A 24830-nucleotide genomic window follows, 5' to 3' on the forward strand; every position below is an offset into this window, starting at 1 on the left:
CTTTTTAATTACAGTTTTAAATAAAGCCCTTAGTCTTCTAAGAAAGTGATGCTAGTTCCCTACTATAAGCAGTGATAAAACTAATTTCATACTAATTCTGAAATAGAGATACTGTAACTATGTTACATAGTTTCTTTTATTCAATCTCGACCTCTGTTGTATTCTCAAAGGAGTGATACATCATTCAGCCGGGAAGCTTGGAACTCAATCGGTATTATTATTATCAGTAAGAACGCTGTCAGAAAATGCCTTGTGAGTTTTCCTAGAGTAGATTGTCAGCCCTTAACAAGGTTCTTTTTGTCTATGAAAATTATTGTTTCTAAAGTTAGCATAGATCATAAAATTGGTTAGCTGCCATTTATTTGGTGTCAGTTGAATGTTAGTTCAAAATCTTTGTAGGTGGTCTGTTATTCAACACCAGAGAGTCACCGTGTTGACATTGAAAGATATTATTGGGTCTGAAGTCCCCAACCCTCTTTTCATTCTGGGCTCCACACTTGTTGAGAGTTTTATCACCATTTAATTTTTCAAAAACAATATGTTTGGCAACAGAGGCATGCCACATATGAAAAGAATTTTTAAAAATTACAAATCTTTGTTTAAAACAGTCCAGCTTGGTATACCTCATGTAATGACTGAGACTCATGTCCTGATGTTAGTCCTCCCATCCAGCACAGAAGGAGAGTCACCACCATGGCCCAGGGAGGGGCAGACAGCCTCGGCAGAGGGTGGAAAATGGAAGGTGTTTTCATAATATTTTAGACCCAGGTCAATTTATATTACCATAGTTGATTAAAAAATTTTTTTTTCTAATCCTCACCCTAGGATATAATTTTATTGATATTAGAGGGGGAGGAAGCGGGGAGAGAGAGACAAACATCTATGTGAGAGAGAAACATTGATTGGTGGCCTCCCGAATGTGTCCTGACTGAGGATTGAACCCTCAACCTAGGTATGTGCCCTGACTGGGAATTGAATCTGCAACTCTTTGGTGTACAGGACGATGCTCCAACCAACTGAGCCATCTGGCCAGGGCCATAGTTGACTTTTTTACTTCTTTTGGTGAAAGATATTTATTGCCTTCTCTAATAGAGCAGCTGGAACATAGACTACCATTGGAGAAGATTTACATTTTTACTTTGTATTCTGTCCTAGGTTGGCTGCCAGTATTGTTTGTGTAAACTAGTGTTTTCAGTATGTAATTTGCCCATGAATCACTTTTGCAAACCCTGTTAAAAATGAAAACCCTCTTTCCCCCTAGCTTCCTGCTGAGTTCAGATTGAACACATTTGAAGTGTGGAATCTGCTGTTTCTGTGTGTTACACATGATTCAGATGTCGGTATTCCAAAGACTAACTACAGTTTGGGGAAATCAAGACTGACAGTTCTATGTTTAATGTAGAAACTTATTAAAGTCTAGTTTGATAAAATTCTGATTGGATGTTACTCATTATGTATATAAGTGTTTCAACTTTCTTCAATTTAAGAAATACAGGAAAACACAGATATGAAATTTAAAAATATATTTTTATTTATTTCAAGAGAGGAAGGGAGAGGGAGAGAGAAATAGGAACATCAATGTTTAGAGAGAATCATTGCACACCCCCCACTGGGGCATGCCCTGACTGGGAATCAAACTCTGACCTCCTGGTTCATAGGTCGACACTCAACTAGTGAGCCACACCAGCTGGGCCAGATAAGAGATTTTTAACTCCAACCGGTTTGTGGAAAAAATTTTGCATGAGAACGTTTAATATACAGATTGCAGAACAATGAATTTATCACTTTTGTAATACTTCCATGAAAGCCTCAAAGATAATGGACAAGACCATTTTTATCGATTTAATGGGTTTCTAAATCCTTATCTGCTTATCATACAAAATGTTAATTAGAACAGTAATTGAGTTACCAGCTGCCTTCGTGTTCACTCTAGGAACTTGTACAAAAACACTGTGGAACTCATGTAAGGTCACTCATTGCTTTTTGAGTCGCTAAATAATAACTTTGCTGTCAAAATCCAGGTATTAAGGGAGTCTACAGCAAAAATTGATGAGACTTGCAATAGTTAGTCTGACACTCCCTCTCCAGTAGATAAAGGTGGAAAAATCCTTCTTCAGCACCACAGATGGAAGAAAATCTTCCTCTTAGATTTCTTCCTGAATCCACTATGCCTGTCTAGTCTTGTAGTAGAACAGAAAGAGCCTTTGGAGCCAGGTATGCTGGCACAGATTTCCTGGGAAAAAATTAAAAACTAAGAAATCAAGTTTATAACTTTATTTGAGCAACATGGAACAACATGACAGGGATATTGTATCCCAGGAAACCACGAGTCATTCAGCATCAGAAAATACGAATAATATGTTAAGAAATTAAGTGAGAGAGACCACATGATCATTTTAACACATATAGCTAGAACATGAGGTAAGATTCAACAATTCTTTATACTAAGATTTTAGTTTTTACTCTAACTGGGAATTTTACCAAACCTTAGACTAAGTCATTTATCTCCAAACCTACAGCAAACATTATACTTAGGAGTTGAAACCTTTCCCCATTAGTGTCAGTAAGAAGACAAAGGATGCCTGTTAGCATTACTTTTGTTCAACACAGCCCTGGACTTCTTAGCCAATAGTGTAATGAGGTAGGAAAAAGAAATGAAGAATCTATATATATAAAATCCTAATATGCAAATAGACCGAATGGCAGAACAACTGGACAACCTGTCGCTATGACGTGCACTGATCACCAGGGGGTGCGCGCAGAACATGGCAGGCATCGGCAGCAGGTGGCAGAGCACAGAACATGGCGGGCATTGGCCATGGTGGGATGGTGGAGCAGGGCTCCGGTCACTGTCATTGGGGCCAGCCTCTGGTGGTTACTGAAAATTCTTTGTTCCTGTGCGCCATGGTCCTGCCTGGTGCTTGCACCTGCTGCTGGCATCGGCCCCGCTTGCACCCACTGCCAGTGCTGGTGCCAGCCCTGATCACTTGGCGCCGTCAGTGGGTGCGAGCGGCAGCTGCCGGTCCCAATTGCCCCTTAGGGCTTCTCCACCTCCCCCTGCTCCTGAGGGGCGATCGGGGCCAGCAGCCACCTCTTGCACCTGCTGCTGGTGATGGCCCTGCTCGCACCCACTGCCAGTGCCGTCCCCACTTGCACCTGCTGTGGGTGCAAATGGGGCTGGTACTGTCAGCACGTGGGAGCGGCAGTGGCAGGAGCGGGGCTGCCAGTAGACGGGATGGCAGGGGGCGGAGGGGCACAGCAGGAGGGGCCGGGCAGGGGCACAGAGGATGGGCCAAGATTCGCCCCTGTGCCCATGCAGCTTTGCGGCCCACAGTTCCTTTCAAGGTGCACGAATTCATTCATTGGGCCCCTAGTTGATATTATAAAGGAGAGACAACAGTTTTGTATTTTTACAGGTGATATTAATGCATACAAAGACAATACAAAAATCAGTTAGCGTTCAGCATAGTTACTACATATAAAATTGATAGGCTCATGTATGCTAATGATAACACTGTAGTAAATAGAATTAAAGAAAAGGTCCCCTTTTGTATTTATTAAAGTAATTGACCTTAATTTCAGTGAGTTCTTGATAAAAAAATATATAAAGTACTCATGGTGTGCTAGGTGATATACCAGTAGTAAAAGTAATAATTACATTTTATGAAATGGAACTTTTTAACCGGGAAACTTTAGATCTTTTCTTTTCTTTTTTTTTAATTTGGGAGAGAATAAGGAATGGGTCTTTATTTTGTTTTAGTCAGGCCAAGGCCTACATACACACAGTTCAAGATTATGGAAAGTTATCTTTGAAATTTTCATTTTTTTCTTTCAGGGTGCGGGATGACAGAATTCGAGTAGAAAGGATGGATAACATGTATTTTGAATACAGCCATGCTTCCCAGGTGTTTACCGAGTTTTGTGTAAAAGATATAATTGACATCAAAGGTAAAGATTATATACATGTTAGCCATATGTCCTCAAATTTAACTGAGTTGAGGTTTGGGTAAAGGTTCAGGTTTGACTTTCAATGTAATGAAAACTAAGTAGTTACCAATACATAATTGGAAGAAGTAGAGGGAAGATTTTATTGTTCTTACACTCATCAAAAACACTACTGTAGTTCTTCTTTTGTAGTTATGACCATTTAGTAATTTAATGTTTTTGACATACTCATTGGAGTGTAAGGAGTTACTTAGTGACCAGCTTTCCTTCTTGTTCCTCTTAAAAGATGGCCCATTATTTTTCTTGCAGTTTTATAGAATGTTTGGATAAATCTCTTGATGAAGGGTAGCATTTCAAAAGGTTGATTACTGTAATTTAAATACCAGAACATTAATGACAAGGTCCGAATATGTTAGGTAACCATTATTTGTCCAATTCACATTAATGACAGGGTCTGAATATGTTAGTTAACCATTATTTGTCTAATTCACATTTCCTCAGCCAGATATCAGTGCTTGCTTTGGTCTGGATCCTTCATTCCTGTCAGTGCAGCTTAGTTAAGGTCCTTTTTTTTTAAAAAATATATTTTTTATTGATTTCAGAGAGGAAGGGAGAAGGAAAGAGAGATAGAAACATCAATGATGAGAGAGAATCATTGATCGGCTGCCTCCTGCACACCCCCCACTGGGGATCGAGCCCGAAACCCAGGCATGTGCCCTCGGCCGGAATTGAACCCGGGACCCCTCAGTCTGCAGGCCGACTCTCTATCCACTGAGCCAAGCTGGCCAGGGCTAAGGTCCTTTTTTATCTCTTATCACAGGCTGCACAGCTTTCTCCATTAGCCCATAGATTGATCAGCCTCCCCCAGCTCCCTCCTAGGTATCAATGTCTTATGAGCTTTTCTCTCCCCATCCCTTTAATCTCATGGTGACTTGGCCAAATTGAATTGAATGTCTGCAAATGTAACCCATTTATGACAACTGTCTGCGATATCACCAAGAGATCATCATCTTATGCTCAACTAAAGACAAGACTAAGTCACAAGACTACCATAAGCCATCTTGGCATCAGGTCGGGCCGGATCCGGCCAGTTTGAAATGAATAAAACTAAAAAAAAAAAAGACCGTACCCTTTTATGTAATGATGTTTACTTTGAATTTATATTAGTTCACACAAACACTCCATCCATGCTTTTGTTCCGGCCCTTTGGTCCAGTTTAAGAACCCATTGTGGCCCTCGAGTCAAAAAGTTTGCCCACCCCTGATCTAGAAGGATATAGGACAGAACACCTGGCTTGTGGGCAAGGCACATGTTCTCCCCTTGGTGGGGGTATTCCTCAGTGGTCTCTGTAGCAGTTCACAGAGCCATTGGTGCTTACGTTTCCCCTTGCTGCTAGTGACAGCTCAGCTGAAAGGAAAGGAGACTCTTAATAGGTGGGTGCAGGGTCTGCCTGGTTCAGACGCCCCATGTCCTGCAGGAACCCAATTCCCTAGCTGGAATTTGTACAAAGGACATACCAAGTTCAAAGAGTCAGTGTACTCTCAGGGAAGGCCAATTTTCTGGAATTAGGTATTCATAATTCCTCCTAGTCCAGGTGCAGTTTACTGATTTCAGGTCATTTTCACCATATGCAGTGCTACTTCATAACACGCTGGCATTTCATCTTTATCCGGTTTCCTGGGAAACAGAGCTAGAAAGTTAAAAGAAGATGAAATTCTCAGAAGGGGAAAGGGCTTTAACTCTTTATTTACACCTTATTTTTATACAAAGCTATAGTTGAAATTAATAAGATATTGTATATTACTGATTTATGGAAGATATGTTGTAATATTTTTATTATTTCTAAAAGTAATAAATGCCTATTTAAGAAAAGTCAAAATATATTTGTGTTTAAAGGAAAAAGTAAAAGTCCCTTCTCAAATCCTTATGAATCTTATCTATAAATCCTCATATATATACATAAACATCTATCTATCTATCTATCTATCTATCTATATATAAAAGCCTAAGCGACTGTTACGACTGGTCGACCGAATGATTGGTCAACTGGTCACTATGATGCGCATTGACCACCAGGGGGCAGATGCTCAATGCAGGAGCTGCCCCTTGGTGGTCAGTGCGCTCCCACAGCCAACCTCCTGTGGCCAGCCAACCTTTACAGTCCCTCCCCCTGGCTGGCCAACCTCCCACAGTCCCTATCCCTAGCCGGCCGGCCGGCCCCAATCAGCCCCAATCTGGACTGGGCGAGACTGCCCCGATTAGCCCCGATCACCAGCCAGGCCAAGGAACCCCACCCGTGCACAAATTTGTGCACCGGGCCTCGAGTACATACATAATTGTGTATATTTGTTTAATTAACTTGAACTTATTCTTTCATCTGATTTTTATTGAATGCCTATTATGTGAGGCATAGTGCATTCAGTAAGGAATAAAATAGACAAAAATCCCCACCCTCTGGAGCTTACATTCTAATGGGGTTGGGGGGATGTACAATAAAATAAGTTAGTGCATTTGAAGAAAGTAAGTGCTATGAAGAAAGTAAGGCAGGGAAGGGGGTGAACCTTTTTGTTTTTTGTTATTTTTCAGTTAAGATGACATTCGATAGTATATTAGTTTCATGTGTATAGCACAATGGTTAGACACCATATATAGTTATTACAATTTTACTGACTGTATTCCTTAAGCTGTATGTTACATCCCCGTGACTGTTTTGTATACTTCTGCCAATCTATACTTCTTCGTCCCCGAGGGTGAACTTTTACACAGGGTGGTGAAGGAAGGCTTCACTGAGGACATGGCCCTTGAACAAAGTTGTTAACAAAGATTGGAGGAGTTAAGGGAGAAAGCCATATGACATGTGAAGGAACAGAGTTGCATATCTTAAGTGCCTGGTATGTTTAAGGAATTGCAGGGAGCCTGGGTGTTGGAACAAAGTACTAAGGGGAGGCATGTTAAGCAGGGAGCGCAGAGTTAAAGAGGAGATGGGAGGCAAGGTGTGTAGGACCTTACAGACTTAAGGACTTGAGGTTTTTCACTCAGTGAGTTGGGGGATGTTGGAGGACTTTTAAGTAAAGTAGTCTAATGATATGAGGTACATTTTAAAAAGGGTTCTTTTGGCTGTGTTCTGTTAAGAATACCCGTAGGGCACAGAGAGGAGCTGAGAGGCCGGATGGACAGCTGTTGATAGATGAGAATGGCCATTCAACTGTTTTTCCTCTCACTTGGCAATATGTTATGGATAGTTTTTTTTTTTTAATATCAGTACAGGTAGCAGTGAGTCATTCCTATTAGTAGGTGTGTAATAATCTAGACTTACCACAATTTATTTAACTGTTACTCTAGTGGCATTCGGTTAGGTTGTCTCTAGTTTTTTACTATTACAAAAGATTTTCCAACTCACTTCCTTGTTTCCACATCTTTGACATGCATTTTGGAGTATTACTGAGTCAAAGGAGATGAATATTTTACATTTTGAAAAAGTTGCTCTATTGCTTTACAAAAAGGCTTGTTCCACCATCAGACAATGCCCTTTTCCCATGCCCTGGGTATTTGTAATCATCTGCATTTTTCCAGAGGTCATTTTAAGTAGATAATCTCTAAACTATTATTTCAATAACTATAAACTAAATTTTATTTAACTTAAATTTTTAAAATAATGGTGAATAATAATTCTAACGAAGGTATATGTTGTTTTTAGGTTCTCAGAGTCTTTCCAGTGCCGTTATCCTGGAGAAGCCTGTGATTTGCTCTTTGGCGGCCGTAATAAGATACCTCAAAGAGTTCAACTTGGCAAAGGTGCTTTCTAAACCCATGTAAGTGATTCCTCAAAAATTAAAAAGGGGAGGGCTTGTATTAACAACATCTCTTGAATTTGGTAAATACTATTCTCGGAGAATTTTACTTGCTATTGATAGAACACTCTGTTTGAGGGCAATGATGAACTATGTGGTATTGTTCCTAAGAATACTAAAGATATTAACTGATATAAAAAACAGTGATAGAATCTTTAATAATTCCATCAGTTTGTATCCATAATAGCTATTTAATGTAGTAGAGTTTTGACTACAAAATGGTGCTTTATTCTAAAGCAAAGTTAATTGGCAAGTAGTAATAAGTGGAATTAAGTGGTATTAAAAAACATTCATAAAATTTCATTGCCTTTTTTATTCTTGGTTTCAGTTCTTATTTCATAGGTCATTAAGTTGGAGACAAAGAGGATAGCTTCTAACAAACAGCTTTTTTAAAATTTTATTTTAATTTTTAATCCTTACCTGAGGAAATGTTTTTCATTGCTTTTTAGAGAGAGTAGAAGGTGGAGGGGGAGAGAGAGACACACACACATTGATATGAGAGAGACACTTCAATTGGTTGCTTCCTGCACAAGCTGAGGATCAAACCTGCAACCCAGGTACATGCCCTTGACCAGGAATCGAACTTGGGAACCTTCATTGTGTGGGCCAACACTCTAACCATTTGGAAACACTGGTCAGGGCCATAGACAGCTTTTTAAAAAGTGATTAATTTTGTAGAGTTTAGAGATTTAAAAGCTGTCAAGTGACATTCTAGAAAAATACTAGTTTAAAAACCAGTGGAATAAAAAAAGGTAGGGGGATAATTTTCTTGCCTTCCTGTGTTCCACCTTCACTGGACCCTTGTCTTTGGCTCTGTAAAGAATTACCCTTCGTCATATTGATCCTGGGTAAGGAAACTACTTTCTGCCCTGCAGAGGTGGGTGGACAGATAGGAGCGATGTTAGTAAAATGGCTGAGTATGAATTGAGGAACAAAGAGGTGGTGCTGGTTTGAGTTTGCTGGAGAGAGTGGAAGAAATCCACTCTCTTTTGTAATGTCTTTTTTTGGTGTGTATTCTAGTATGTGGTATTTAGGAAGAACAGAATATCCTTTCTCTGGAAATAGTTTTGTCCTGTTGAAAAGCAGCCTAAATGTCCATCAATAGGAGCGTGGGTTCATTGTGTTATATTCTTGCACTGTAATGCTATACAGCAATGAAAATGAACGGACTAGCAGGGTTGGGCAAACTTTTTGACTCGAGGGCCACAGTGGGTTCTTAACTGGACCGGAGGGCCGGAACAAAAGCATGGATGGAGTGTTTGTGTGAACTAATATAAATTCAAAGTAAACATCATAACATAAAAGGGTACGGCCTTTTTTTTTTTTTTTTTTAGTTTTATTCATTTCAAACGGGCCGGATCCGGCCCTCGGGCCGTAGTTTGCCCATGGCTGGACTAGAGTTTCATGTATCAATACTAAAATATTTTTTATTAGCATTATATTGAGCCAAAAGTCAAATTGCTGAAGGGCACACAGTACAGATCATTATGTGAAGTTGGGAACATGTGAAACAGTAGTAGAATACATACATATATTGAGAAGTTAGAAAGACATGCATGGGAATGAGCAATAACAAATTCAGAAGAGTGGGCCTGGAGGGGAAACCATAGAGGCCGGTGGGGAAATGGCACAGGGAAGTTCTACTTGATGTTTATTTTTTTAATCTGGTTACAATATTAACCTATATATGTAGTAGTGTGGCTGAAGTGTTTTATTAAAAAAAATAGCAGCCTGGCATTCTACCTCCTGGGTTCCACTTTAGGGTCCAATAATAGGAAGCATTGCAGAGATCACTCTGTATGCTTGATGGTGTTGGATCCCATAAGGAAAGGATGACAAGCTATCGACCATTTGACTTGTTCCCATTAGGGAGCCCCTAACTGAGTTAGAACTAGTGACTAATAGCTTTCCCATTACAAGTGGAGTACTGAAAATATCAGGGGGGGACACTCTGTAAAGTATGTGATTGTCTAACCACTATGCTGTACACCTGAAACTAATACACCATGATATTGAATGTAAACTGTAATTGAAAAAAATAAAAAACTAGATAAAAGCCAAAAAACAAAAAAGATTTGTTTCTGTCCCTATGTCACCCGGCAATGAAGTATTACTATTGAAATAAGAAAACTGACTTTTTCTAAAATCAGGCTCTCCTGTGTTTAGAAGTAGATGAATTTGAATCTGAAAACATTATTGTGCCCTCCTCATATGTAATTCAAAGTAAAAATAATACTAAACACTAAAACATAAAATGTTTATTTGTACTGAAATTAAAATAGCTTATTTTAAAATTACCTGACTTGATAGATTGAGTGCAGCTGAACTTATATCGGGTGGTGATGTTGGGGAGTGGTCAGGGGACTGGATCTGCTGGGGACTTAGTATGTGGCTCATCTGCCTCTTGGGTAATCCCTTCCTCTCATTTCCATAGAGCCAGACGAAAAAAAGATAGAAAGAAGTCCAAAGTTTAGGCCTTCACATTGTATATCACCCAGCATATGTCCAGCACTTAGTAGGCAGTCAGTAAATACAGGATTAATAAAAAAGAGAGAAGGAAGGAATTCTTTATCCTGTGAGCGTGGATTTGATTAGAAATTGCAAAAAATGTCCTTGGGAGCCAAGATTAATGAATAAAGATCAAACTGGTACCATTTTTTTTTTTTGCTTAAAAATGAAAAACAGTGCTGGGGGAAGGTCAAGGGGGGGGCGGGAAAAAAAGAAAAGAAAAAGGAGACATATGTACTATTCTTTGTAATACTTTAAGCAGTAAAAAAAAAAAAAGAAAAGAAAAACAGTGATGCTGTTTTATGGGTGGCATGTGAATAGGCCCTGAATGTTATTCCCAAAGTGTAATTCCAGTTCTTATATCTTGGGGAAAAAAAAAGTAGCCTCTCAAAGGGATTACTTTGGAAAAGCGTGCATGTTCTCATTCTTATTTAAAATTCAGTCCTATTGCTTTAAAAGCTCAGCAGCATCAGGTATGATGATATTTACTTTAGGAGCCATGTGATTAGGGGACTTTTAATTGTGTTGTTTTATAAATGTTTTCACAAAGATTGCTGCATATTTCATTAAAAATCTTGATATACATTTATTCAAAGGTCTTTGTGCATTTACAAAGGCTGTTGGAGAAAAATAAACCATTTTAGGAATTGTTTTTAAGGATGGATTAAGTGAGGCTTTATTAGATAGAGCAAATTTTGCTTTATGACCTTTCAGTGTAATAAATCAGAGCTGAATGAATATATGCTGAGTCCTGTGCATCTTTCTAGTGAGTCATTGGACCTAGCAGTCATTTGGGAACCGTTATACATCTTTCTTTTCATTTGCCTGTCTAATATGCTTATTGGAAACATTTAGGAATGCAAAGATATTCATTTTGTTTAATTGCAAATCAAGTAGAACAGTAAAACAAATTTTGTAATAGAATACAATTTATAATAATTAAAATTTGTAATAATTTTATAAAATTAAATTTATAATAATTAAATTAACCATACAAAGATTAGGCAAATGGTAAATGTATGACCTCTGAAAACTCTACATAGAGAACTACTTTCCACTATTGATTTAATATGTAACATGATAGATTTTTTTCTTTGTTTCCATTTTAAAATAATATTTAAATAGGATCATTGAAGGGGGTTGATTTTTCAGATAAGTTCTGTACCTTTACGGCCTCTGTCTAATTCAGAAAGATTTTTTAAAAGTAGTTTTGTGATGATATAGTGTCTTAAATTTCTGTGGCAAGTTAGAAGCAAGTATATTTCCTTTCATTTTAAAACTTGAGGAAACAAAAGCATCCTTTGTATTTTTGTCATCTTAAATATTAATGAAATATGTTTCTATGTTACTTATAATATTTCTATCCAGATTCACACAGCATGAACTCTAGCCAGGCATTATTTATGAGATTCATTTCAAAGCAGATGAAATTTAGCTTCTTCGAAAAGGATAAATAATTCAGAATTTTTTATTTTTTTTTTTAGTATTTCAGATCAGGATCATATACCGTTGAATTCCTAAGGATGCTGGCAGATTCAACCCTTAGTTCAAAAGTATATACAGTTTCCAGTGGAAATAGCACTGACATAAGGAAAATTTTCCCCGCCTCCAGAACATATTATCAACCAAACATTTGGGAGAACCAACAGCAAATTGGTTCTTATAATTGCTTGATAATTATTGTTCCATAGGGTCAGTTTAGTTTAATGTCCAGTGGTTGATCTTTTATTAAAAATCAATGCAGATGTCAGTTTAAAGAAACGCTGCTTCTCCCAGCGTCTACTTGGAGGTCTAGATGACTTGTTCACTAATGGCAAAAAACCAAAACTAAAACCAACAAAAAACCCATATGCACATCTCATTAACACTCTTAAATGAAAAAAGAACCTGTACAGGCAGACCTTAGAGATACTGTGGTTTTGGTTCCAAACCACTGCAGTAAAGCAAGTATTATTTTAAGTATTTATCTTTATTGATTTCAGAGAGGAAGGGAGAGGGAGAGAGAGATAGAAACATCAATAATGAGAGAGAATCATTGATAGGCTGCCTCCTCCACATCCCTTACAAGGAATTGAGCCCAAAACCCAGGCATGTGCCCTTGACCGGAATCAAACCCACAACTCTTCAGTCTGCAGGCCGACACTCTATCCACTGAGCCAAACAGGCTAGGGCAGCAAGTATTATTTTAAAGTGAGCCGTAATCATTTTGCTGGTGAAGGATCTTGCCATCAGTTTGTAATACTGTATATGCAAATCTGTGAAGCACAGTAAAAAGAGCTAACTTAAGCCAGTTTGGTTCACAGTTACTGGGTTCTTTTTGATATTGTAGATATTAGGAGGCCCAGTAATTATATGTAGGTGAGGGATCTAAGCCTCCTCCCCAGCCCTCTCTCTACCAGGTTGCATGTTAGTCCAAACAAAATTCTGCCACACATATAGATACTTTTTAGCAAGCAGGTACAAACGCAGTCATGCAAACTCTTCTATGAGCATCTTGAAATTCTAATTTGGGTCTTCTCAATGTTCTTGCTTCACAGGTTCAGTTGAGGCATAGGAGGAGCAGGATTTCAGTTTTAGTTGGTGTTAGGTGACAAAATCCTCAGATGATTGGTGGAACGGGATGCTTTCGGAATCCTAAATCTAAGACACCATTCTTCAGGATATGGACTGTTGGGTGTACAAGTTCTTGTGAAGGTGAAGGCAACTGAACAGGCAGTATTTCTGGACAGTCCACACATCTTAAATGCCCCTTATTTTATTTTACACCTCCGATGTTAATGGGAGATAAAGGCAGCTTGCCAAGATGTTTTCAGGAAAGGCTGATGGATTATGGGTTCTTTTTTTTTTTTTTTTTTTTTAATTTTTCGCTGAAAGTATTACAAAGTGTATTACATAAGTGTCCTTTTTTCCCCCCCGCCCTTGACAGACCCCTGCCCTCCCTTACCCCCCAGTGTCTTATGTCCATTAGTTATGGTTATATGGATGCATACAAGTCCTTCGGTTGATCTCTTAATCCCCTCCCTCCTCCCCCCCAACCCTCCCTGGCCTTCCCACTGCAGTTTGACAATCAGTTTGAGGCAGCTCTGCCTCTGTATCTATTATTGTTCAAAAGTTTGTAATGGTCTTTATTATCCATGAATGAGTGAGATCATGTGGTATTTTTCCTTCATTGACTGGCTTATTTCACTTAGCATAATGCTCTCCAGTTCCATCCATGCTGTTGCAAATGGTAAGAATTCCTTCTTTTTTACAGCAGCATAGTATTCCATCGTGTAGATGTACCACAGCTTTCTAATCCATTCATCTACTGATGGGCACTTAGGCTGTTTCCAGATCTTAGCTATGGTGAATTGTGCTGCTATGAACATCGGGGTGCATATATCCTTTCTGATTGGTGTTTCTGGTTTCTTGGGATATATTCCTAGAAGTGGGATCACAGGGTCAAATGGGAGTTCCATTTCCAATTTTTTGAGGAACCTCCATACTGCCTTCCATAGTGGCTGCACCAGTCTGCATTCCCACCAGCAGTGCACAAGTGTTCCTTTTTCTCCACATCCTCTCCAGCACTTGTCGTTTGTTGATTTGTTGATGATGGCCATTCTGACAGGTGTGAGATGGTACCTCATTGTTGTTTTGATTTGCATCTCTCGGATGATTAGTGACTTTGAGCATGTTTTCATATGTCTCTTGGCTTTCTGAATGTCCTCTTTTGAAAGGTGTCTATTTAGATCCTTGGCCCATTTTTTGATTGGATTGTTTATCTTCTTTTTGTTAAGTTGTATGAGTTCCCTATAAATTTTGGAGATTAAGCCCTTATCAGATATGACGTTGGCAAATATGTTTTCCCACGAGGTGGGTTTTCTTGTTGTTTTGTTGATGGTTTCTTTTGCTGTGCAGAAGCTTTTTATTTTGATGTAGTCCCATTTGTTCAGTTTCTCTTTAGTTTCAACTGCCCTAGGAGCTGTATCAGTGAAGAAATTGTTTTGGCATATGTCTGAGATTTTGCTGCCTTTGTATTCTTCTAGAATTTTTATGGTTTCCTGTCGTACATTTAAGTCCTTTATCCATTTTGAGTTTATTCTTGTGTATGGTGTAAGTTGGTGGTCTAGTTTCATTTTCTTGCATATATCTGTCCAATTTTCCCAACACCATTTATTGAAGAGACTATCTTGGCTCCATTGTATGTTCATGCCTCCTTTGTCAAAAATTAATTGAGCATATTGGTTCGGGCTAATTTCTGGACTCTCTATTCTATTCCACTGATCTATATGTCTGTTCTTGTGCCAGTACCAGGCAGTTTTGAGAACAGTGGCTTTGTAATACAGCTTGATATCTGGCATTGAGATCCCACCTACTTTGTTCTTTCTCAGGATCGCTGCAGCTATTCGGGGTCTTTTTTTATTCCAGATGAATTTTTGGAGAGTTCGTTCTAGATCCTTGAAGAAGGCCATTGGTATTTTAATGGGAAGTGCGTTGAATGTATAGATTGCTTTGGGTAATATGGACATTTTAATGATGTTGATTCTACCAATCCAAGAACATGGTATGTTCTTCCATCTGTTTATGTCTTCCTCTATCTCTTTTTTCAATGTCCTATAGTTTTCTGAGTAGAGGTCTTTTACCTCTTTAGTTAAGTTTATTCCTAGGTATCTTAATTTTTGGGGTGCGATGGTAAATGGGATTGTTTTTATAATCTCTCTTTCTGAAAGTTCACTATTGGTATATAGAAATGCCTCAGATTTCTTGGGGTTAATTTTGTATCCTGCTACATTGCCAAATTCATGTATTAAGTCTAGTAGTTTTTTGATGGAGTCTCTAGGGTTCTGTATGTATAATATCATGTCATCTGCAAATAAGGACAGTTTTACTTCCTCTTTTCCAATTTGGATGCCTTTTATTTCTTCTTCTTGTCTAATTGCAATGGCTAATACTTCCAGGACTATGTTGAACAGGAGTGGAGAGAGTGGACATCCCTGTCTTGTTCCTGTTCTTAGGGGAAATGGTGTTAGTTTTTGTCCATTGAGTATGATGTTGGCTGTGGGCCTGTCATATATGGCTTTTATTATGTTGAGGTATGATCCTTCTATTCCCACCTTGCTGAGAGTTTTTATCAAAAATGGGTGTTGGATTTTGTCAAATGCTTTTTCTGCATCAATTGATATGACCATGTGGTTTTTTTCTTTCAATTTGTTTATGTGATGTATCACGTTTATTGATTTACGGATGTTGTACCATCCTTGCATCCCTGGGATAAATCCTACTTGGTCATGGTGTATGATCCTTCTGATGTACTGCTGGATCCGATTTGCTAAGATTTTGTTGAGGATTTTGGCATCTATGTTCATGAGGGATATTGGCCTGTAATTCTCTTTCATTGTGTTGTCTTTACCTGGTTTTGGTATTAGGGTGATGCTAGCTTCATAAAATGTGTTTGGAAGTGTTCCATCCTCTTGGACTTTTTGTAGTAATCTGAGGAGGATAGGTTTCAGTTCTTCCTTAAAAGTTTGGTAAAACTCCCCTGAGAAGCCGTCTGGTCCTGGGCTTTTGTTTGCTGGAAGCTTTTTGATGACTGCTTCAATTTCTTCCATCGTTATTGGCCTATTGAGATTTTTAGATTCTTCCTGATTGAGTTTTGGAATGTTGTATTTTTCTAGGAATTTGTCTATTTCCTCCAGGTTGTCTAGTTTGTTGGAGTAGAGTTGTCCGTAGTATTGTTTAACAATCATTTGTATTTCTTTGGGGTCTGTTGTTATTTCGCCTCTATCATTTCTGATTTGGTTTATTTGGGACCTCTCTCTTTGCTTCTTGGTGAGCCTGGCTAGGGGTTTGTCAATCTTGTTTATCCTTTCAAAGAACCAGCTCTTGGTTTCATTGATTTTCTGTATTGTTTTTTTGGTCTCTATTTCATTGATTTCTGCTCTAATCTTTATTATCTCCTTCCTTCTGCTCACTCTGGGCTTTTCTTGTTGCTCTCTTTCTAATTCTTTGAGTTGTAGAGTTAGATGATTAACTACCATTTTTTCTTGTTTTTTGAGGTAGGCCTGTAGAGCTATAAACTTCCCTCTCAGGACTGCTTTCATTGTGTCCCAGAGGTTTTGGATTGTTGTGTTTTCATTGTCATTAGTGTCCAGGATGTTTTTAATTTCTTCTTTGATGTCATCGGTAACCCAATCAATATTTAATAACATGCTATTCAGCTTCCAAGTGTTTGAGTATTTTGGGTTGTTTTTATTGTGGTTTATTTCTAACATTATGCTATCGTGGTCTGAGAAGATGCTTTTTATGATTTCAATCTTCTTGAATTTGTGGAGACTTTGCTTGTGACCCAATATGTGGTCTATTTTTGAATATGTCCCATGAGCACCTGAGAGGAATGTATATTCCGCAGCTGTGGGGTGAAGTGTTCTGAAGATGTCAATTAAGTCCATCTGATCTAGTGAGTCATTTAGGATTGCTGTTTCTTTGCTGAGTTTTTGTCTAGCGGATTTATCCAGTGATGTTAGTGGTGTATTAAAGTCCCCTACTATGATTGTATTGTTGTCGATCTCTCCCCTGATACCTTCCAGGAGTTTTCTTATGTATGTGGGTGCTCCTGCATTGGGTGCATATATGTTTATCAGGGTTATATCCTCTTGTTGTATTGATCCCTTTAGTATTATGAAGTGGCCTTCCTTATCTCTGGTTATGGCCTTCACTTTGAGGTCTATTTTGTCGGATATAAGTATTGCTACCCCAGCTTTTTTTCCATTTCCATTTGCCTGAAAGATATTTTTCCATCCCTTCACTTTCAGTCTGTGTGAGTCCCTTCTAATGAGGTGGGTCTCTTGTAGACAGCAAATGTATGGGTCATGTTTTTTTATCCATTCAGCCACTCGATATCTTTTGATTGGACCATTTAGTCCATTTACATTTAAAGTTATTATTGAAAGGTACTTGTTTGTAGCCATTTCTATTTTTTTGTGGCTGCTTTCTTTCTGGGCTTTTTATTTCTTCTTTTTACACCAGTCCCTTTAGCATTTCTTGCATTGCTGGCTTGGTGGTGATGAACTCCCTTAGCCTTTTTTTGTCTGTGAAGCTTCTTATTTCCCCTTCAATTTTGAATGATAGCCTTGCTGGATAGAGTATTCTTGGATTCAGTCCTTTGCTTTGCATCACTTTGTAGATTTCCGTCCATTCTTTTCTGGCCTGATGTGTTTCTGTTGAGAAATCGTTTGATAATCTGATGGGGGACCCTTTGTAGGTAACTCTCTGTTTCTCTCTTGCAGCCTTTAAGATTCTCTCTTTGTCTTGTACATTTGCCATCGTTATTATGACGTGTCTTGGTGTCGGTCTTTTGGGGTTCATCTTGCCTGGGACTCTCTGTATTTGTGTAACTTTTTTCTTCCCCATATCTGGGAAGTTTTCTGTCATTATTTCTTCAAATAGATTTTCTAATCCTTGCTGCTCTTCTTGTCCTTCTTGCAGCCCTATTATGCGTATGTTACTTCGTTTCATGTTGTCCTGAAGCTCCCTTAGGCTCTCCTCCTGTTTTTTAATTCTTTTCTCCAGTTGCTGTTCAGATTGAGCTTGTTTCTCTGCCTTATCTTCTAACTCACTAATTCGGTCTTCTGCTTCTTCTAGTCTGCTGTTGAAACTTTCCATGGTGTTTTTGATTGTAGCTATATCACTTTTCATTTCTTCCTGATTCTTGCATAGGTTGTTGATTTTCTCATCCATCCGGTGAATGAATTGTACAACCATCATTCTGAATTCTTTTTCTGTCATGTTGCACGCTTCAGCTTCATTAATTTCCTTTCTTGGTGATTCTTCATTGTCTTTCCTCTGGGTATTGTGTCGTCTCTTCATTCTGATTATCTCCTGATGGTTCAAAGGTTGAGTTGCGTGGGCCTGGGCCGTGCGCAGTGGGAGGCTCCCACCACCCTAGTGTCACTGAAGAGCTCTGACACTAAGATGTGTGGTTGTTGTTGGTTGGTGGGAACCAGGCTCGCTCTGTGTCAGTGTTGCCAACACTCAATGTGGCCTCGCGCGTGCCCTTAGAATTAGGGACCCTGCCTGCACTGTGCTGAAATAGAGGCCCCCCTGATGCGTGTTTAGCACCAGAGCAGAGCCCCCTAGCTTGCGCCAGGAGTCAGAGTTCCCCAAGAGTTCAGTATCAGAGTCTCTGTTGCTTCGCGCAACCTCACCTTGAGAATCAGGGTCCCTGTGTGCCCTTGCACCAGGAATTGGATTCACTGGCTCTTAGTATGAATGCACAGGAAATCAGGATCTCAGGCGCAGGTGATAAGAAACACAGTCAAGTCACTGGTGCTTGGTGCTGCCTCCTGCCCTGAGAAACGGGGTTTCTGGGCCTGTGCTAGGCGGACAAACTCCCGTTCGCGCGATTGCTCCCAGCCCAGGGCTCTGATGCCAGCAGTGCGCGCAGGATTAGTTCCTGGTGCTGTGCGTGTTTTTGCTCCCAGCCCAGGGCTCTGATGCCAGCAGTGCGCACAGGATTAGTTCCTGGTGCTGTGCGCGTTTTTGCTCCCAGCCCAGGGCTCTGATGCCAGCAGTGCGCACAGGATTAGTTCCTGGTGCTGTGCGCGTTTTTGCTCCCAGCCCAGGGCTCTGATGCCAGCAGTGCGCACAGGATTAGTTCCTGGTGCTGTGTGCGTTTTTGCTCCCAGCCCAGGGCTCTGAAGCCCGAAGTGCGCATAGGATCAGTTCTAAGGTGCTCGCGCACTTTCAGGCCAAAGTTTCTGCAGCGCTGAGGCCCCGGCAAGGGGTAGGTCTATCAGTTAGTTACTCTGGCACTGCCCGCGATCCTGGGGGAAGGGGGGATGGGCTCTGCTACTCACGGATCTGCTGCAGGGATCTCCGAACTTTCCGTGTCTGCAGGTCTGTAGCTGTGGTCACAGGTCTCTGTCCCCAGTGGCTGCAGGGTCCTGGTATGCGTCTGAGATCAGACTGGGTGGTGCTGAGGCCAGGATCCTAGTCTCAAGCAGCTCTGTTTCCCAAGATGGCGTGGTCGCTGTGCCTCTGCTGGCCGCCCAGGAGTGTCCGCCCCTCCGTGGAGGGGCGCAGGCCTCCTCTGGGCTCCCGCAGTCGCGCCGCCCGCAAGTCGCCGCCTCCGGGTTAGTAGCCGCTGGGTTAGTAGCCGATCTCTGGATGCTGGTAGGTAACCGCTTCCCAAGATGGCGTGGTCTCGCCGCTGCGCTGGCGCCCAGGGGGAAGTTTCAGCCTCAATCTCTAACCATCCGCATTTTTCAGGAGTTCTCTGTCTTTCCTGGCTGCAGACTGTCTCTCAGCTGAACCTCCCCAGCTTGATCGGGCTGGTTGTTACCCGTTTCAGCTGCTCGCCCCTATCTGCTCCGGGACGAAGGACCAACACGTCCGTCTAAGCCTCCGCCATTTTTTTCTCCTTATGGGTTCTTGATTAGTCTTTCTCTCATGCCAGCTAAGCACCATCCAGACTCTGTCTGATTAAGGTGTGCAAGTGTTAACTTGTGTAGATTAAACCCAACTTTTGTGAACAGGGAATGACATATCTAAACACATGGGCACTGATTAGATACCAACTCTGCGTCTAGCCCAGCCGTGGGCAAACTACAGCCCGCGGGCCGGATCCGGCCCGTTTGAAATGAATAAAACTAAAAAAAAAAAAAAGACCGTACCCTTTTATGTAATGATGTTTACTTTGAATTTATATTAGTTCACACAAACACTCCATCCATGCTTTTGTTCCGGCCCTCCGGTCCAGTTTAAGAACCCATTGTGGCCCTCGAGTCAAAAAGTTTGCCCACCCCTCGACTAGCCTATTAGCTCTTGCAGCTTGGATTTTTGACCAGGAAGCTGTATTAACACCTGTCAGCTTCATAGCCAACCACTGCCTAATTGTTTCTTCCCAAAAATGTTTTACATTTTATTACTGACCTTGGGTGTTCACAGACATTTCTGAGCAAAGGAAAACAAACCCACACTGGCTTCCCTATAGGAAATGGCAAATATTGGTTGAGCATCTACTTTCTGCTAGGCCCTGCAGGTGCTGCAAATTGTGTGATATCAATAATCCTTGCCTCCAAGGAGCTAAGATCTATGTTTTATATTTTTATGAATTTCAGAAAAGAAAGGTGAGGGAGAGAGAGATAGAAAATCAATGATGAGAGAGAATAATTGATCGGCTGCCTCCTCGGGATTGAGCCTGCAACCCAGGCATGTGCCCTGACTGGAAATCGAACTGTGACTTCCTGGTTCATAGGTCGATACTCAACCTCTGAGTCACAGAGGCGGGCCAGATATCTATTAATGAGGATAGCCCAAGAACATAAGTTGCTGTAATTACATTATTGAATGACCAGCTGCTATATGAAGGAGAGAAGGGGCTACATACATCTGGTATCAATCAGTGTTGGAGTTGCTTCCCTCTGAACATTATTAACAAGTTATCATTCTTTGGAAGCTAGGTCAAATCTGTTGTAGAAAAATTACACTGCCAAAGGACAGCATTCAGTTACTAGGCAACATTCCTAATGTGCAGTAAGTTATTTCTTTTTCAGGGCTCTGGAGCTTTAGTTGAAGAGTCATCTAGAAGTGGAGGCATTTTGCAATGAACGCTGGCTTTGATTTTAGGCTCTAGATTCCTGGATGAGGGCTTGTTTCCATAACTGGCGTGGGAAACTGGGTTTTGTTTAAATCTTATTACAGCTATGATGGAAACACTCATGCTCTCCCTCCAAATATATAGTTTAGCGACCTTGCCATGATGTTTCTTGCCTTTTAGCCATCAAATCTATAAGTGCTATTTACAGAAATGTCTAAGGACTGACTGGCTTATAAAGGACATTGAATCCTGTATCAGTAATGCATTGATTAGTATACTTTTTAACAGGAAATACTAATAAGGACAAAATTGGAATTGTGCATACATTTATTAATCATATCGCAACTCAGTACTCAAGTCTATTTGAAATTTATTGAACTTTTAATCTAGTTTGAAGTAGTTAGAGGTACATAAGGAGAATATGAATTCTTTGAGCTTAAGGAAATATTTTCTGCTACTTTTTTCAATTTTACACTCTATTAAAACAGCCACATTAATATGCATTGTTAATTAGAGAGTAAATAACGTTTGTTGCACTTATCAGAATGTTGATTAAAACCTGTTCAAGAGTTTATCAAGATGATCTCATGCTAAAGAATAAGAAGGATGTTTTTAAGTATCTTGACATATTTTTAAAGCTAATTGCATAGTTGTTTCCTGAAGATACCACACCACCACATGCTCTGCCAATGATACAAGACTATGTTTGGTTCTATTTCTGGGAATATATTAAAAAATTATTTGTAACACTTACTTTCCTTCCTTGTTCTTGTGTTTGGTTTGAGAGCAACTGTCCTCATTTTGCCATCAACCTATTTAATGACACCAGCATCAATGGGAGACAATATACCAGTAAATATTCTTTTAGCACCTTTTGGTTTGATTCTCTATCAAAGAGCTAACTTTTGTCATATTATCACTGGAATATTTCTAGTGCTTACGTTAGTTCTTTATGCACTTACATCATGGTTCATATTTCGTTCTTTTACAGGAAATTTAAACAGTTGTCAGGTGCAATGGAATTTATGACAATTAATGGAACAACATTAAGGAATCTTGAAATCCTACAGAATCAGGTCAGGTAAACATAAGGGCTAGTAGTTTCAAATGGTTTTGAAAAACAAAATTTGGAATAAGGTAGCATTTTGGAATAAGGTAATATTCTTAGGAATACAGGTGAAAACAACAATATTGTCTTCAACTGACTGCTCTGCCTATTCTGTTATCTATTTATTAGTTGATAACTATAGCACTGCTGTTTGGAGAATTAAATACAGTATAAGAAATACTTCTCTGGGGTTACTTATAGAGCTGTCTTTTTTAATGATTGAAGTAACATGCTAATTCAGATAATTTCTGTATCACATATTTATTTGGAAGAACATCTTTGAAAATTCATATGAAGATTTTTTGTCTGCTTAATTATATTTTTCTACATTTAACTTTTTCTTGAAATGTTTGCAGTCTTATTTTATTATGCAGCATATAAAACAAGTTACTGTGATATTCAATTAGACTGTAAGATGCGTAATAATTCCCTTTACAGATTTTCATCATTTATTTGTCTTTTATTGATGAATTAGGAAGATAATGGAGCCATTGAAATTATTGCTTTCATTATTATTAAATTGGCACTTGGTAATGTGAGATGTTATGTTATAAAATTAATGTTATCATAACAAAGTCATAGAAATAAGAAGTTTCAAGTCGTTTGAGTAAGTAGTGGAGACTGAACGACCTGAGTCAAATGGTTTAAAGCTCTTCAGAAGCATTGATTACTGTTGTGAATTATAGTAAATGCCAAATTTATTCTCCTGACTCCTGGATTTGTATATTACTAACTAGATTTTTAAAATTTAGTTTCTCCCTCTTCCAAACTATCTGTGTATACTAGAGTCTACCTTGTTTCCATTCAATAACACTTTTATTTTGTCATTCATTTCATTTATCCAGAAGTGAGAATCTTTCCCACAAGTCTTTCTCATCAACTCTGTATACATCCCATGATAGGAAAGAAGTAGTAGGAATAAAAGGACATTTCTTGCATGAAGAAGAGCTCACAGTCAGAGTCTGCACACACAGCCCCAGTATTCCAAGTTGTCCTTATTCTGCCACATTCTCCCTGTTCCAGTCCTACTACTGTGGAGTCAGCTCTGAAATCACATTCCAAAGGCAAAAATCATCTGTAACCAAAATACCCTTTAAAAATCCTTTCATTGTCAAGACTTGAGCCCTTGTAGAACAGAAGCTGAGAATGAACATCTGCGTGTCTTTGCACTTCAGCGTTGGCCTCTCTTACAGATGAGCAAGGACAGGGGCGATGAAGAGGGGCCAGTGTCAGGGAGGGCAGAGGTGTAACAGGACTTGTGTTTGCCCACCCCTCTCTCTCTCCTGAGCCCGTTTCTCCAGTGAGGCCAGGTACCTGGAACCTGATTCCCTCCACTGTCCTCTTCTGGGGACCCTTTACTGCAGGCGGGCCAGTCCGGCTCTTGTCTCAGAGGGTGGTGCTGTTGCTGTTCTGGACCAGCCTTGTTCATGGGCCAGTGCCCACCTCCATCCTCAGGAGCCTTTGTGACCCTGAAGCTGCTCTGTGCTCTGCTTTAACTCCTAAGGCCCAGGGAGCTGATGTGATACCTTTTATAGTTTCTTCCTGCCAGGTGGCATTGGGTCCTAGTTATGAGTCTTTTCCCCCCAAACTTGGATTTAAGTGTCCTGAGGGAGGGAACGTGTCTTAATATACCTTTGCCAATCACACAACTGAGTACATTAGAGAGGTTTTCTGTAAGTACCTGCTTGATGATTTGAAGGAAAAAGTTAAAATAAAACCACTCAGGTGAAAACTGCAATTTTATGTTCCAAACAAGATTTAACCTATTAATAGATTTTTTGTAATACAATGAAACCTTGGTTAGGATAAACCATCATCTCTAGTTAGTTGTAAATTTTTTTTAATGACTCAACTTTGAAATAGAAAAGTATAGATAGATAAACTTTTACTAAGGATTTAATAAAATAGACTAATATAAAACCCTTCCAGGGTAAATTCTGGGAGAGCGGTGCAAGTTCACATCTATCTCCAGTACCTTCTACTCCTGTGCTGTTGTGAGAGTGTTGGTTTTTAGAATAGTAATTCTGAGGCAGTGGGAGATACTGAATTGCCAAAGGCAAATTGTATTTCCCAAGGCAGTAAAATGTATTATTATATTTTTAAGATGCTTAGGACAAATATATATTTCAAAAGAGATTTCTGAATAATTTATTCTTAGATAACCAAAAACGACACAGACTATCTCTTTTCTGTGGAAAATATCAACACTTTCGGTATATTGTATGTGTATATATATATATATGTTTATATTTGTGTTTTGTGTGTGTATGTATACACACATGTTCACTGATCAAACATTAAATGAACACTTGTTATGAGCCATACTTTATGCCAGGCATATGTAACATTGAAAATTGTGATCCATGGAATAATTAGGGCACATGATCAACTAGCAGTTTTGGTACAAATACAATTATCTAGTTAATAAAACTTGTTTTCTGGTCTTTCTTAGACTGATATGAAAAGCAAAGGAAGTTTATTTTGGGTTTTGGACCATACTAAAACTTCATTTGGGAGACGGAAGTTAAAGAAGTGGGTGACTCAGCCGCTCCTTAATTTAAGGTAAAGGGAATTTTTTGATTGTGTTTAATCTGAAATTACATATAGTAGCGAAAGTAAAGGCATGTTGGCCTCCTTAAAAACAAGGTTACTATGACATATAAGAACACAACTTTAAATTGGGGAAGATTTTGTTTTGTATCTAACAACAGACTGTCTGATATTGTGAGGATTTTTTTCCTCGCCCCCAAGAATGAGCCTGCTTGCAGATTGGAAGACATAGGGTATGCTGGGGAAAGTGGGTTATGTAGTTAGTTTGGGCCATCAGTAGCATAAGTGGGTA

The 24830-nt window shown here is 39.5% G+C and overlaps 1 protein-coding gene across 2 annotated transcripts in view; it reads left to right on the forward strand.

Annotated features, from left to right (window-relative positions):
* MSH3 (mutS homolog 3) overlaps positions 1-24830 on the forward strand; it is a 177829-nt gene that overhangs the window by 78738 nt on the left and 74261 nt on the right. For both annotated transcript variants that reach the window (XM_070412256.1, XM_070412255.1), the window contains exons 9-12: positions 3836-3948; positions 7643-7757; positions 21872-21956; positions 24441-24550. In XM_070412256.1, the coding sequence (XP_070268357.1) occupies positions 3836-3948; positions 7643-7757; positions 21872-21956; positions 24441-24550 (423 nt within the window). The remainder of the gene's footprint in view (positions 1-3835; positions 3949-7642; positions 7758-21871; positions 21957-24440; positions 24551-24830) is intronic.

Source organism: Myotis yumanensis, unplaced genomic scaffold (genome assembly GCF_028538775.1).
Source record: "Myotis yumanensis isolate MYYU_CA2020_CCGP unplaced genomic scaffold, mMyoYum1.0.hap1 SCAF_4, whole genome shotgun sequence".
Lineage (NCBI taxonomy): Eukaryota > Metazoa > Chordata > Mammalia > Chiroptera > Vespertilionidae > Myotis > Myotis yumanensis.